At 46.1% G+C, this 14,543-nt stretch overlaps 1 protein-coding gene across 5 annotated transcripts in view; it reads right to left on the bottom strand.

Annotated features, from left to right (window-relative positions):
• LOC141073036 (uncharacterized) overlaps positions 1-14,543 on the bottom strand; it is a 122,001-nt gene that overhangs the window by 79,449 nt on the left and 28,009 nt on the right. For all 5 annotated transcript variants that reach the window (XM_073560346.1, XM_073560345.1, XM_073560344.1 and 2 more), the window contains exon 2: positions 4,023-4,131. In XM_073560346.1, coding sequence (XP_073416447.1) covers positions 4,023-4,107 — 85 coding nt within the window. In that variant the 5' untranslated portion in view covers positions 4,108-4,131. The remainder of the gene's footprint in view (positions 1-4,022; positions 4,132-14,543) is intronic.

Here is a 14,543-nt window from a genome sequence, read left to right as displayed (position 1 = left end):
CGTTCCGTCATGCGCTAGTATTTCATACTTGCTGCTGTGTGTTTGGTGATGGATGCTTGGACTGGTGACTGACTCATTAAATATCCCCCTCCTTGGTTATTACGTCTGTGTGAGTGTATGAGATTCAGCCAGTAGCAGCGCTAGCGCCAGCATGCTCAAGCCTCACCTTTTGCAGCAGCTAAGCGTCCTGCATTGCGCCAGCGTCCCTGCAGCGCCTTGCCAGTGGCTCTGTTCACGGCGCGCTGCGGTTGCAGCCTCCCGGGTGTTCGCAGTTGCGACACCTCGTACCTTATTTTTACGGTAGGTCTAGAGGGGATAGTCCTGGTGTTTAAGACTATTTCTATGACCTTTAATACCGTGTCCACATCGCTGAAGTCTGTGACCCTATACAGACTCAGCGGTATTTATGTTTTTGTTGGCAGCTCTGTGCATATAACAGAGTCTGCTTTAGTGCACTGGGTGCAGCTAAAACCCTGTGCACATTACCGCCTATGTGCCCTGCCTCTTTTAGCAGCGGTTACTCCATCTACTGCACGGTGGACCCTGAGCGGTGAACGTACTTTAATTTTATTTAGTGCGTTCCACCGCTCATAACAGCAGGGAGGTTATTCTCAGGCATTGAGTAGGAGGACTCTCGAATTCCAATCTCAGTCCATCGCGAATAGTGCGAAGAACCCACTGGTTTGATGTTATGGACTGCCATTGCTCTATGAAACTCGAGAGTCGGCCCCCGACCGGAATACCGTCATTGCTTCTCTGTGGGGTTTTGTTGTTGCTGGGACTGGGAGGCCAGAATATTTCTGCCTCTTCCTCCCTTCGGATAGCTCCACCTGCCCGTTTTACCCTTCACTTTGAACTCTCTCTGGGAGGGCTGGTCGCGGGGGGAACGAAAAAACCGTCTTCTAGGTTTCCGCTGTTCTGGTAGCGACTTTTTATCTGTGGCCTTCTCCAGGATATCATCCAGGGCTAGGCCAAATACGTACTTCCCCTGGAAGGGAATCGCACAGAGCTTTGACTTTGACGTGATGTCTCCTCCCCACGATTTCAGCCACAGTGTCCTTCTGGCTGAGTTGGAGAGGACTGCTGATTTCGCTGCTACCCAAATGGACTCCGCAGAGGCGTCGCCTAGAAATCCTGTTGCTTTTTGCAATAGCGGTAGGGAATCAAGGATCTCTTCTCTGGAGGTTCCTTGAGAGAGCTGTTCCTCCAGTGTACGCAGCCAGCGAAATAAGGACCTCGCTACACACGTAGAGGCTATATTAGCCTTGAGCAGGGTTGTGGAGGCATCCCATGATTTCCTAAGTAGGCTTTCTGTTTTACGATCCATAGGGTCCTTGAGTTGAGACGAGTCTTCGAAGGGAAGAGCCGTCCTTTTCGTCACCCTGGATACCAGCACGTCTACTTTGGGGATCTCCCATAGGGAGCAATCCCCCTCCAAAGGAAATCTGTTCCTCATGTCTGATGGGGTAGTGAGCCTTTTTTCAGGAAGGGCCCATTCTTGCATAACTAAATTTCGGATGTTCTCATGGATGGGAAATTCCTTCTGGTCTTTGGGTTTCAATCCCCCAAACATTTCATCCTGGACTGAGTATTCCACCTCCGTCTCCTCTAATCCCATGGTGCCCCTTACCATGCTAACTAAGTCCCCCATGTCTTCCGATGAAAAGTAATATTTTTTGTTATCGGGCCTGGGGGTAGAAGTGGAACTCTCGTTTCCCCATGCGTCCTCTGAGTCAGAGGCATCAATTTCGCCCGAGTCTGAGTCCGACTCTGCCGGGGGCGCTTTCCTTTTCCTAGTAGGAGGGGGTTGTGGTGTCAGGGTCTGGGCACTCGTCATCATAGAAGATTGCATGTCTTGCTTGATGAGGGATTTTATACTGTCCAGAAGGGAGGGTTGTTCTGCGCGGACTACTTCATCCATGCAGGGCTGACATAGTTTTTTCCTGTATGTCGAGGAGAGTTTGGTACCGCACACGCACTTGCGGCTTGGTTTCTTCATGGGGTCAGGGGCCTTGTCTCCCTAAAATAGAGAGAGAAGGCATACTAAGTCACCTTGCCATTTGGACAGAATAAAGGGGGACCGGTCCTGCTACTTACAGTAGGACGGTGCACACTGGGCTCCGCAGAAGCAGAACGAGAGGGCTTATCACCGTCCATGGTCAGTTTGTCAGTCACTAGTGCAGAAATGGCCTTACCTGGACGCCCTCTGCCAGGGTCTTAAGTAGCCGAGGCTCCACAGCGTTTTCGGTGCTCCTCCTCCCCTGGTCCACAGGTGGGGGAAATCATGATTACCCCTCCTTACGGCTACTTCCCAGCCGTCTGTGGTCATCCTGGAGATGCCACCCCGCCTCCTCGAACTCCCAGCCACTGCCCGGTGCCACCCCTGTATCCCCTGAGCCCACCATCAGTTCCCATCATTCAGGTAAATGGGCAGGTGGGCAGATGAACAGGCGGCGAGTGGACCGCGTCAGGTGGGTGGGGAGCGTCAGGCGAGTGGACAACGTCAGGCGGGTGGGCAGCGTTGCGACTCTCACCTTCCCAGAGGCGCCGCTCGCTTTCCCTGGAGGCCTCCATGTTTCCCGCCCCAAAACCGGAAGTACGGCGCTGCGTCACTTCCGGTGTGAGGATGCGCCGCCGTCGTGGGGAGGACGCCGGAGAGCTCCAAGAGGACCCTGGCTGCACGTCACCGCCTTGCTTAACCCCGCGGAGGGGGCGCAGGAAAGGCGGGCACGGGGTCCCGAGTCGCGCCAGCAGGCGGAGACGGGAGCGGCCAGATCCAGGAGGGAGGAAGCGAAGTCCTCGACCATCGGCCGCCCGGCCCAGGTAAGAGATGGGGTGCTCCGGTAGCCGGCCACGGCAGCACCATCGGACCTCTCATGCCCCCATAGGGGACAGGAAAAACACTGGAGGTAATAGGAAGGGGAGGGTTATTTAACCTCTTGTGCATTTCCTGTCCCCTATTAGGGCGGGGAGACATCCTCCGATACTGCTGTCGTGGAAGGTGACTAGAGAAAAAAAAATCATAAAAAGCCAGACTGTAATTTGCCAAACGATATGTTGACAAGCCACAAAGCTTCTGGGAGAATATCCTAAGGACAGATGAGACAAAAATTGAACTTTTTGGCAAGGCATTGATAAGCTCTATGTTCACAGATGGAAAAATTAAGCATTTGAAGAAAATTACACTGTTCCTACTGTGAAACATGGAGGAGGCTCAGTTATGTTCAGGAGCTACTTTGCTGCATCTGGCACAGGGTGTCTAGAATCTGTGCAGGGTACAATGAAATTTCAAGACTATGAAGGGATTCTAGAGAGAAATGTGCTGTCCACTGTCAGAAAGCTTGGTCTCAGTCGCAGGTCATGGGTCTTGCAACAGGATAATGACCCAAAACACACAATTAAAACCACCCACATATGGCTAAGAGGAAAATATTGGACTATTCTGTAGTGGCCTTCTATGAGCCCAGACCTAAAATCCATTGAGCATCTTTGGAAAGAGCTGAAACATGCCGTCTGGAAAAGCAACCTTCAAACATGAGACAATTGAGCAGTTTGCTCTTGAGGAGTGGGCCAAAATACCTGTCGAGAAGTGCAGAAGTCTCATTGACAGTTACAGGAATTGTTTGATTGCAGTGATTGCCTCAAAAGTTGTGCAACAAAATATTAAGCTAAGGGTACCATCATTTCTGTCCAGGCCTATTTCATGGTGTTTTATTTATTTTTTTTAATTCTGTGGAAGCATGGATGAAAAGCAATGTCTGACTTTCATTTGTTCATTTTCATAGATTTTTTATTAATACTTTTGTCAGATTCAAGTTATTTCTGTAACCATTGTGGGTTTTTCTGTCACTAAACAATGGGTACCAACAATTTTGACCACGTGTGTAACTATGAGGCAATTGTCTCAAAAAGAGCATGTTTGACGCTCTGCCCAGCTTATTATATCTAATAGGTCCGGTGAATGAGGAGAATGTGACTCTCCTCTTATTTATTTCATGGTGACTCCTCATCAGGACGGTTACCTGTAAGAACTTCCTCTTTGCACCGCCACTCATCTCTCCGCACATCACTTTCTCCTTTCTCCATTATGGTTTGTGGATTATTCATCAGATTTTTGCCTGGATTTCAAAACTGTGAAAATAATAATAATAATATATAATAAAGTCACAGATGGAAGGAAAACTCATGGAATGTTCTAGATGGATGCTTTTACAACAAGCTTGTGAGCCGCTAACCGACGCCGACATCACCACCTCCTATATCACCAGTGTCGCCCTCAGAGTCGGTATAGCGGTGCCTAGTGATAGAAGCCGGGGTCGCTCGAGCAGGGTCCAGTGATTTCCTTCATTATTTTGTCTTCACATTTTGGATGCCCTGACATTTTTATTTTCCATCATAGAAGAATTGCTTTGCTTGGAAATTTTGCATTTTTGGGGTACATGTATTTTTAGTGGGATCAGAAGCAATTTTGCAATTTTGTTTTTATGGTGTTCACATGAGACATAAATGTAATTTTTTTTATATTTACATGCAGCTCAATATGGTCTAAACCAGTGTTTCCTAAATTCCAGTCCTCATGTTCCCCCACAAGTTATGTTTTCAGTATTTCCATAGTGTTGCACAGGTGAGAGAATTACTGATGACTTGATGATACTTCCACTACTTGTGCAATACTAAGGAAATCCTAGAAACATGACCTGTGGGAGCCGTGTGGACTGGAGTTTGGGAAACAATGGTATCAACTAAAGAGATAGGTAGATGAACATCTGCCCGTACTACTCTCTTATATGCAAGGCCATTGTCATGACTGCACTCGCTGATGCTGGCATAATGTGTGTATGTGACCGGAGTTATCCAATACATGACCACCTAGTCTGTCTAATATCATTACAACTCTATAGTGTAACTCCCGCTCACAAATAACCACCCAAAGCTGCCACCACTAAGGCAGTTATCGTTAACTGATAAGTGATACAAAATATAGTCCCAAATATAAGCAAATTTCACATGAAGCATATCATACAGACCCTCACTTGAGAAGCATGACTAAGGCCACCTCACAGTGGCTGATTGGTTAGCACTATTGCTATGCAGCGCTGGGGTCCTGGGATAAATCCCACCAAGAACAACATCAGCAACAAGTCTGTACGTTTTCGCCGTGTTTGCGTGGGTTTCCACCAGGTTCTCTGGCTTCATGTTATATTTTGAAGTAGTCGATGGAAAGGCTGCCTTGTCACGTACTGGCTATCGAGCAATCTGGAGTGAGGGCGGTATGTATATCACCAGTCCCAGGCTCTTAAAACTGGAAAAATTTGTGGATATCACCCGTGCTGCTGTACAAATCACGGGCCACACGATTAGAAGGTAGAATTGATGGTTTATTCACGCAACACGTTTCGAAGTCAATAGGACTTCTTCAGATGCTATAGCATTGATTTCGAAAACGCATTGAGTGAATAAACCATCAATTCTACCTTCTAATCGAGTGGACCGTGATTTGTACAGCAGCTCGAGTGATATCCACAAATTTTTCCAGTTTTAACACTGTAACTTGGTCACTGGCTTGACCAGTGGATCTGCAGCAGCTGCTGACTCTGATGAGTTTCCATGCTCTAATACAAAGATACATCAGGTGAGTGCAATCTGATTGTATACCCTGTCATCATTGGATAAAACCCTATTTGCGCTTTTCTCTCCTACGGTATTCCTTATTGCTGTCTTAGGCTGGGAATACACACATAAACCTCCGATCCGTCACTGCCAGGGTTCCCCAATAACACCAGGATGTTACGCTGCCACCAGTTCCTCGTTTATTACAAGAAAGGTCCATTAATAAAGGCTATTTTGGGTCAGAAACCAACCAAAGATAGCGGGAATTTGAACGGAGTATGTGTCGGTTCGATCATAGAGCAAAAAGAATGAAACTAGTAAATTGATAAGTTTACTCCAGAAAATATCGGCAGTGTTTACAAACATACAAAAGATATTCCAAAAATAGATAAAATACAATATGTACAACAGTAAGAAAATAAAAAGGGATTAAAATATGAAACTTAATCTCTCTCAGTCACAGGTATGACGTGTCGATAAAGGGGAAGAGAGAATCCCACAGAAAAGATTCAGTCCAAAGCATGTTGTCTAGCTGTCTCTCTGGCATCTGAACACCTCCCAAAATTTGCATTTAAGTTTAATGCTTTGCCCACAAACCTAGAGACTCCTCCCTTGCTGACCTCACTGGTGGGCTGAGTTCAAGGACGTACAGCCCTTTTGAAAAAATTATCAAAACCTCCTGTTTTCCATATCTTGGGCTGGGAGGCTCACAGGGCGACGATAGGGGCATTATATTGTCCCCTGCGAATTTACCATTCTTTTGAGACCAAACGTCATATCCGCATGTTACTGGGGGGCAGAAACTCATTTCCTAGGTTCCTGATGGCCCTAAAGGCCGCAAAACGTTGCCATGCATAGCCCTGCGTGCCCAGCTCTTGGAAATCCAATTTTCACGTTTCTAGGATTGCTGGAAGTTATAAAATTAGACTTTGATTATTTTGGGATAAGAACAAAGCAATTCTTGGCAGGGAAAACACTCAGTCCTTGCTAGAGCTGGCAGGCCATGATCTCACATTACACAAAGACCAGTTACCTGAAGGGAGGGGGAGAGATATCCAAGATGATTGTCTATAAAATGATGTTAGTCTCACATTGGAAGCGGTAGTGGATGGTGAGATATGGAGCCCGAAAGTCAAATGATCAAAATATTGTTACCCTTTTGGTCATCACTTATATAAAAGGGTGACTGGAATCAAACACAGCAGAGAAAAGCACCCAAAATAAAATTTAATTTAAGCTATCTGCTCAGCCAACCTGACACGTGTTTCACACAACATGCTTCATCAGGGGTTGGCATATAAATTGAATGCATGTCCTTTTATACTGCTAAACCATAGAATCATAGAATCATAGAATCGTAGAGTTGGAAGGGACCTCCTGGGCCATCTGGTCCAACCCCCTGCTCAAAGCAGGATTCGCTAAATCATCCCAGTCAGATGTCTGTCCAGCCTCTGTTTGAAGACTTCCATTGAAGGAGAACTCACCACTTCTCGTGGCAGCCTGTTCCACTCATTGATCACTCTAACTGTCAAAAAGTTTTTTCTAATATCTAATCTGTGTCTCTTCCCATTCAGTTTCATCCCATTGCTTCTAGTCTTTCCTTGTGCAAATGAGAATAAAGTTGATCCTTCTACAATGTGACAGCCCTTTAGATATTTGTAGACAGCTATTAAGTCTCCTCTCAGTCTTCTCTTTTGCAAACTAAACATTCCCAAATCCTGCAACCTTTCCTCATAAGACAGGGTTTGCAGACCGGTCACCATTCTGGTCGCTCTTTTCTGAACTTGCTCCAGTTTGTTGTCTTTTTTAAAATGTGGTGCCCAAAACTGGACACAATATTCCAGATGAGGTCTGACCAAAGAGGAGTAGAGGGAAATAATGACTTCACGTGATCTAGACTGTATGCTTCTGTTAATACATCCTAGAATTGCATTTGCCTTTTTTGCTGCTGCATCACACTGTTGACTCATATTCAGTCTGTGATCTATTAGTATACCCAAGTCTTTTTCACATGTGCTGTCACTTAGCCCTATTCCTCCCATTCTATATATGCTTTTTTCATTTTTATTGCCCAGATGTAGTACTTTGCATTTCTCCCTGTTAAAAACCATTCTGTTAGTTGCTGCCCACTTCTCCAGTTTATTTAAATCTTTTTGAATCCTCTCTCTCTCTTCTCTAGTATTAGCTATCCCTCCTAGCTTTGTGTCATCAGCAAATTTAATCAGTTTACCCTCAATTCCTTCATCTAAATCATTGATAAAGATGTTGAACAATACAGGGCCCAGGACAGAGCCCTGTGGTACCCCACTTGAGACATTCTTCCAACTGGATGTGCAGCCATTTACGACCACTCTTTGGGTCCGATCACTAAGCCAGTTATGAATCCACCTAACAGTTGCCTTGTCCATTCCATACTTAGTCATTTTTTCAATAAGGATTGTATGAGAGACTTTGTCAAATGCTTTGCTGAAGTCAAGATATACTATATCTACAGCATTTCCTTGATCCACCCAATCAGTGATACCGTCATAGAAGGAAATTAAGTTAGTCTGACATGACTTATTAGTTAGAAACCCATGCTGACTCTGTTTAATCACTTCATTCTTATCCAGGTATTGACATACATGTTGTTTAATAATTTGTTCAAAGATCTTTCCTGGTATAGAAGTCAGACTCACCGGCCTATAGTTGCCTGGGTCCACCTTCTTCCCCTTTTTGAAGATAGGAACAACATTTGCTCTTCTCCAGTCTTCTGGCACTTCTCCTGTTCTCCAAGAATTTTCAAAGATTATGGAGAGGGGTTCAAAAATTTCTTCTGCTATCTCCTTCAGTACTCTGGGGTGTAATTCATCTGGACCTGGATACTTGAATTCAATTAGGTTAGCTAAGTGTTTCCTCACTATCTTTCTGTTTATAGATATCCTGGATTCTTCTATTCCCTTAATAGGACAGTGAATAACAGTTGATGTTGCATTTCCTTTCTGAGAGAAAACAGATGCAAAATAGGAATTTAAAAGTTCAGCCTTCTCAACATCCTGTCTTACCATTTCATCATTTTCATCCTGTAAAAATCCTATAGCATCTTTGACTTTTCTTTTACTTTTGACATATCCCCAAAATCCTTTATTATTGCTTTTGACATCTCTTGCAAGCCTCAGTTCATTTTCAGCTTTAGATAATCTGATTTGTGCCCTGCAGGTTCTGCAGACAGCATTATATTCTTCTTTAGATATGCCTCCCTCTTTCCATTTTATAAACATTTTTTTCTTCCTTTTTAGCATGTGCTTAAGTTCTGTGTTCATCCATCCTGGTTTCCTTAAATGCTTCCTATTCTTCCCTCTTTTCGGAATTGTTAACAACTGTGCTTTGAGAATTTCATTTTTCAAGATTTCCCATCCTTCCTGGACATTTTTGTCTTTAAGGATATTCAGCCATTGGATCCCTCCAATTCTCTTTCTGAATCCCTTAAAATCTGCCTTTCTGAAATCTAACCTTGACGTCTGAGTCTTCACAGGTCTTCCACCTCTAGTAATCCAAAATTCTAAAATAGCATGGTCGCTAGGATTACAACTTATATCACAAAATTGCTTCATAGAAAAGGGTCCAAGATGGTGCTGGATGCCAGGAGGTGGGTCTACTGGTGGTCACATGTGTACATCAGGTCAGCAGTCATGTGGTCACCAGCTGAATGGCTAGTGAGAGGAAGGGGCGTGAATGAGGTGTCTGGTCACATGTGAAGTCAATGTCACGCTGTTCAGTCTGTATCTGCTTGTCAGAGTAACAGTCATGTGATCAACGGATGCAGGGTAATGCTGATGTCACTGCATAAATTATCGGAGAGAAGGCACGGACCAGCACAGTGACGCCCAGCCAGAGTGTCATGTGACAGACCCAGCGCATCACACCAATATATTAAAAATGGACCACAAATAATACCAGCAGAGGGCGTTATATTAGTAAAATAATGAAGCAAAGTGCAAGACAGACAAACAATGATAAACCCACAAAGGGTGATGAAAAGGAGTGGAAAAAATACTTGAATGGACGAAAGAAAGGAAGTGTGAACAAAAGCATAGTAAGGAAAAATAAATAAAAATGAATATAAATATAAAAATAATAAAGACAAATTAAATATGAAAAAATAAAAAGAAGAAAAGGGGCATTAAATAAACTTGATAGATAAACAGGTAAAAAGAATATGAGCAAGAACAGATATGTATTGAAATGATAAAAAATAAAACAAACAAGGAAAATTATACGTGTGTGACAAAAGTGCAAAACACCAAGCTCTGGCCCAGTCCCAACGGCGGGTTGAGGACTCAGTTCAGGGGGTAATTTCCGCAGGCTTCCAGCAGGTGGGGAATAGAGATGTCATTTTAGTCCCACCCGAATCCCTGGTTAAATTGCCAGATACGTTTTCTGGTAACAAAGATGATTTCAGGGCATTTAAGGAGGGCTGTAAGCTCTTTTTCTCTTTGAGACCCCGCTCTTCTGGGGATGAGAAACAGAGGGTGGGGGTGGTGATGTCCCTGCTTAGGTGGTCCCCACAAGCCTGGGCATTTTCGCTTTCCTCTTCTTCCCCTGAGAGAATGTCTGTGGATGCGTTTTTTGAAACCTTAGGGCTTATTTATGATGAGCCTGATAGAGTGCGGTTGGCTAAGGACAAGGTGATGAGTGTCTGTCAGGTGGAGCACTAGGCCGAATGGTTCTGTACTGAATTCAGACGTTGGGCAGCCGAGATTTCCTGGAGTGATGCCGTCCTTCGGGGGCTGTTCCACAGAGGCCTGTGTAAACGTCTGAAGGATGCTTTGGCACTCAGTCCTCCGCCTGACTCCCTGGAGGATGCCATGACCCAAGTGGTTCGCAGGCTGCGGGCTAGAGGCGTTATGCAATGGGAAACACCATTATTCTTCAGTGGAGATGAGACCCGGACTCTTCCTATGGCTATGTAGGTGAGCGCTGTCACCTGTGAGGAAAAAGAAAGACGCCGCCGGGAAAAGCAGTTGTGCTTCAATTGTGGGGAATCTGGACACTGGAAGAAGGACTGCCCCTCCTGTCCGTCATCCTCCAAGATGGTAGGAAGCGACTAGGTCTGGGTAGCAGTCGAGGAGGCTACCCAGACCTTCAGGTACAATTTTCCTCATGTGCAAAAATGTTGCTGCAGGTGGAACTGGAACTTGGTTATGGTTCAGACTACTGCTTTTGTTGACTGCGGTTCTGCTGTGAACCTGATTGATACCAAGGTTATGACTCTTAATAAGATAGTGACAGTCAGGCTTCAGGATCCTGTTAAACTTGTGGCAATTCACTCGTCTCCTCTTACCCAAGACGGTATCTGTTGCAGGTCTGAACTTTTTTCTCTAAAAGTGGGTTCCACTCATGTGGAAAAACTAAGTTGTCTTGTGCTAGATAACTTGCCTGCAGGACTGGTACTAGGGATGCCTTGGCTTCAACGCCATAGTCCTACCATTGATTGGGTTACAGGGGAAGTCACTCAATGGGGATGCAATGATAAATGTGGTAACCTGGGACATCTTGTTAACGCTGTTAAATCCGTTTCTGTGTCGTCTGTCGGTCTGGAAGGCATTCTGTAGTACCTGAAGGATTTCGAAGATGTTTTTTCCGAAAGTGAGGCTGAGGCGCTGCCACCACATAGACCCTACGATTGTGCCATTGATTTAGTACCCGGAGCCAAGTTACCTAAGGCTCGATTGTTCAATTTGTCTGGGCCTGAGCGCCAAGCCATGAAGGAGTACATAGCTGAGAGTCTCCGCAAAGGGCATATCAGGCCTTCTGTGTCACCTGTGGCAGCAGGATTCTTCTTTGTGAAGAAAAAAGATGGTGGTTTGCGGCCGTGCCTCGACTTTCGGGAACTGAACAAGGTAACGGTTAGGAACACTTACCCGCTTCCCCTCATCCCAGACTTATGTAACCAGTTAGCTGGGGCCCAATGGTCCTCCAAGATAGATCTGCAGGGGGCCTACAATCTGATAAGGGTTCGGGAAGGGAACGAGTGGAAAACTGCATTCCTCACATCAGAAGGACTCTTTGAGAACCTGGTAATGCCGTTTGGGTCAACATCAATGTTGTGTTTTCTGACCTGATAGGCCGTTTTGTTATTATTTATTTGGATGACATTTTGGTGTATTCCCCGGACAGCCAATCTCACTTGCAACATCTAAAGACAGTTCTCCAGAGACTCAGGAAGAACCAATTGTTCGCTAAATTGGAAAAATGTTCGTTTTTTGTACAGGAACTGTCTTTTTTGGGGTTGTGTCCTGTGAGGGGTTTTGCATGGATCCTAAGAAGGTGCTGGCGATCGCTGACTGGGTTCAGCATTTCAAGGGGCTCCAGCGCTTCTTAGGATTTGCGAACTATTATCGAAGATTCATTAAAGGTTTCTCACAAGTGGTTAAACCACTCACGGATCTTACCCAGAAGGGCGCTGATGTAAAAAATTGGTCTGTACTCGCTAAGGAATCTTTCTCAGCGATTAACAAATGTTTCATGTCTGCCCCGGTGTTGGTACAACCTGACCCGTCCAAACCATTCATTGTGGAGGTGGATGCTTCTGAAGAGGGGGTGGGGGCTGTGCTGTCCCAGGGTCCGGCCACTCTTACCAATCTCAAACCCTGTGCCTTCTTCTCCAAGAAGTTCTCTTCAGCTGAGAAAAACTATGATGTAGGCAATAGGGAACTTCTTGCGGTCAAGCTGGCGTTTGAGGAATGGAGGCACTTTTTGGAAGGGGCGGCTCACCCTATCACGGTTGTCACGGATCACAAAAATTTGGCATACCTTGCATCTGCTAAGAGGCTTACTCCTAGACAGGCCCGTTGGTCACTTTTTTTCACGATTTCAGTTCTCCATTACTTTTCGACCGGGGTCCAAAAATGTTAAAGCGGATGCCCTGTCCAGAAGTTTTGATCCAGGGTCTCCCCCTGAGCCGCCGTCCTCCATTCTTCCCCCAGGGGTGGTAGTGGCGGGGGTCTCAACTGAGTTGGAACAAGAAATTCTAAGGGCTCAGGCACCCAGGCCAGGGGATAAACTGTTTGTTCCAGATTCTTTGCGGCCTAAACTTCTACAGGACTTTCATGAGTCTAGGCTGAGTGCTCATCCAGGTATCATGGCCACTAGAGAGGCAGTAGCCAGGGGTTTTTGGTTTTTCTTCATTAAGGTCTGATGTCAAGGAATTTGTTTCTGCTTGTGGCATGTGTGCCCGTTCCAAAAGCTCACATAACCGACCGGCTGGGGAACTCATACCTCTACAGGTTCCTGATAGGCCATGGACTCACCTTTCCATGGATTTTATTACCGGCCTTCCACCTTCCAGGGGCAATACCGTGATCTGGCTGGTGGTGGATAGGTTTTCTAAACAGGCCCATTTCATTCCCTTGGCAGCATTACCCTCAGCAGAAACATTGTCAAGGTTGTTTATGCAGCATGTGGTCCTATTGCATGGGATACCCCTGAATGTTGTGTCTGACAGAGGTGTGCAGTTTGTGGTCAAATTTTGGAGGGCGTTCTGTATGAAATTGGGCATCTCACTCTCTTTCTCGTCGGCATATCACCCGGAGAGTAATGGTCAGACGGAACGCACCAATCAGTCCCTGGAACAAATTCTCAGGTGTCTGACCTCCGCCAGACAGGAGGATTAGTGTGATGCGTTACTGTTGGCTGAATTCGCTTTTAACAACCGGGTGAGTCAGTCCACCAACATGTCCCAATTCCTGATTAACTATGGGTTTAATCCGCATTTTGGGGAATTTTCACGGGTGGATTCCGGTTGTCCAGGGGCAGAGGGGTCCGTTCAACGGTTAAAAAAACCTCTGGGCTGAAGTCCGGCGTAATATTTCTCGAGCCCAGGGGAGATAAATATTTTGCTGACAAAAGAGAGCCTCGGGAGACATGTTTCAGGTGGGAGAGAAGGTTTGGCTCTCCACACAGGTACCATCAGCTAAGTTGGGACCAAAGTTCATTGGTCCGTACGAGATTATGGAGATAGTCAACCCAGTGGCATATAGGTTGCGTCTCCCCGCCTCCTTAAAAATATCCAATGTGTTCCATAAATCTCTGTTGAAACCCGCAGGGTCTGTCAAAGAGGACTCTGAGTCTGTTGTTCCTCCAGTGCTGGTGGAGGGTCAATTGGAGTATGAGGTCGGACATATTGTGGACTCTCGGCCGGTGCTCCGCTCTTTGCAGTACCTGGTCCACTGGAAGGGATATGGACCAGAGGAGCGCTCATGGGTCCCTGCTCGCTCGGTACATGCAGATCGCCTGGTTCGGGCTTTCCATGCCAAGTACCCGGGGAAGCCTGGGGGTCCAGAGGCCCCCCGTTGAGAGGGGGGTACTGTCATGATCCCAGTGCAGGTTTTTGAGCTGCACACCTGGGGTTAATGTCTGGAGCTCGGTGCAGGTTTTGACCTGCACACCTGGGGTTAATTATTGTGGCCTTTCTGGTTCTGGGAGAGCTTCTTAAACCCCTGGGAAGCTTCAATCCCTGCCAGTTATACTTTTGCCTTTGGCCTAGTGTGCTTACCCCTGTGTGCCTGTTTGTTGCTATAGCTTGTTTATATGGTTCTGACCTGGTTCTGTTTCCCGTTGCGAGTTTGCCTGTTGATTCTGTACTGCGTTATTATCTCTGTGTAAGACTCATTGCCTGTGACCTGACTACTCTCTGTTCGCCCCTCTTGTCCCTTGCAGCTATCTCTGTGTGTGACTCATTGGCTACGTCCTGACTATTCTCCCTGTCTATGCTCCCTGGTAACTTTGTCTCGCAGTTACCCTGCTAGTTCTCTTGCAGCTCCTAGCTCTGTGGAGTTTACGCCACGCCCCTAGCAGTCACGTGCTTCAGGTCCTGCGGCTCTGAAGTACACATCTACTCGGCTGCTGCCCGCTCCACAGGTATCTTTGAGCACAGTTCGCTTTACTCAGGA

The sequence above is a fragment of the Dendrobates tinctorius genome, unplaced genomic scaffold (assembly GCF_039654945.1).
Source record: "Dendrobates tinctorius isolate UK_male_01 unplaced genomic scaffold, ASM3965494v1 ptg000295l, whole genome shotgun sequence".
NCBI classification, from domain to species: Eukaryota; Metazoa; Chordata; class Amphibia; order Anura; family Dendrobatidae; genus Dendrobates; species Dendrobates tinctorius.
This window is presented reverse-complemented; position numbering and strand designations above follow the sequence as displayed.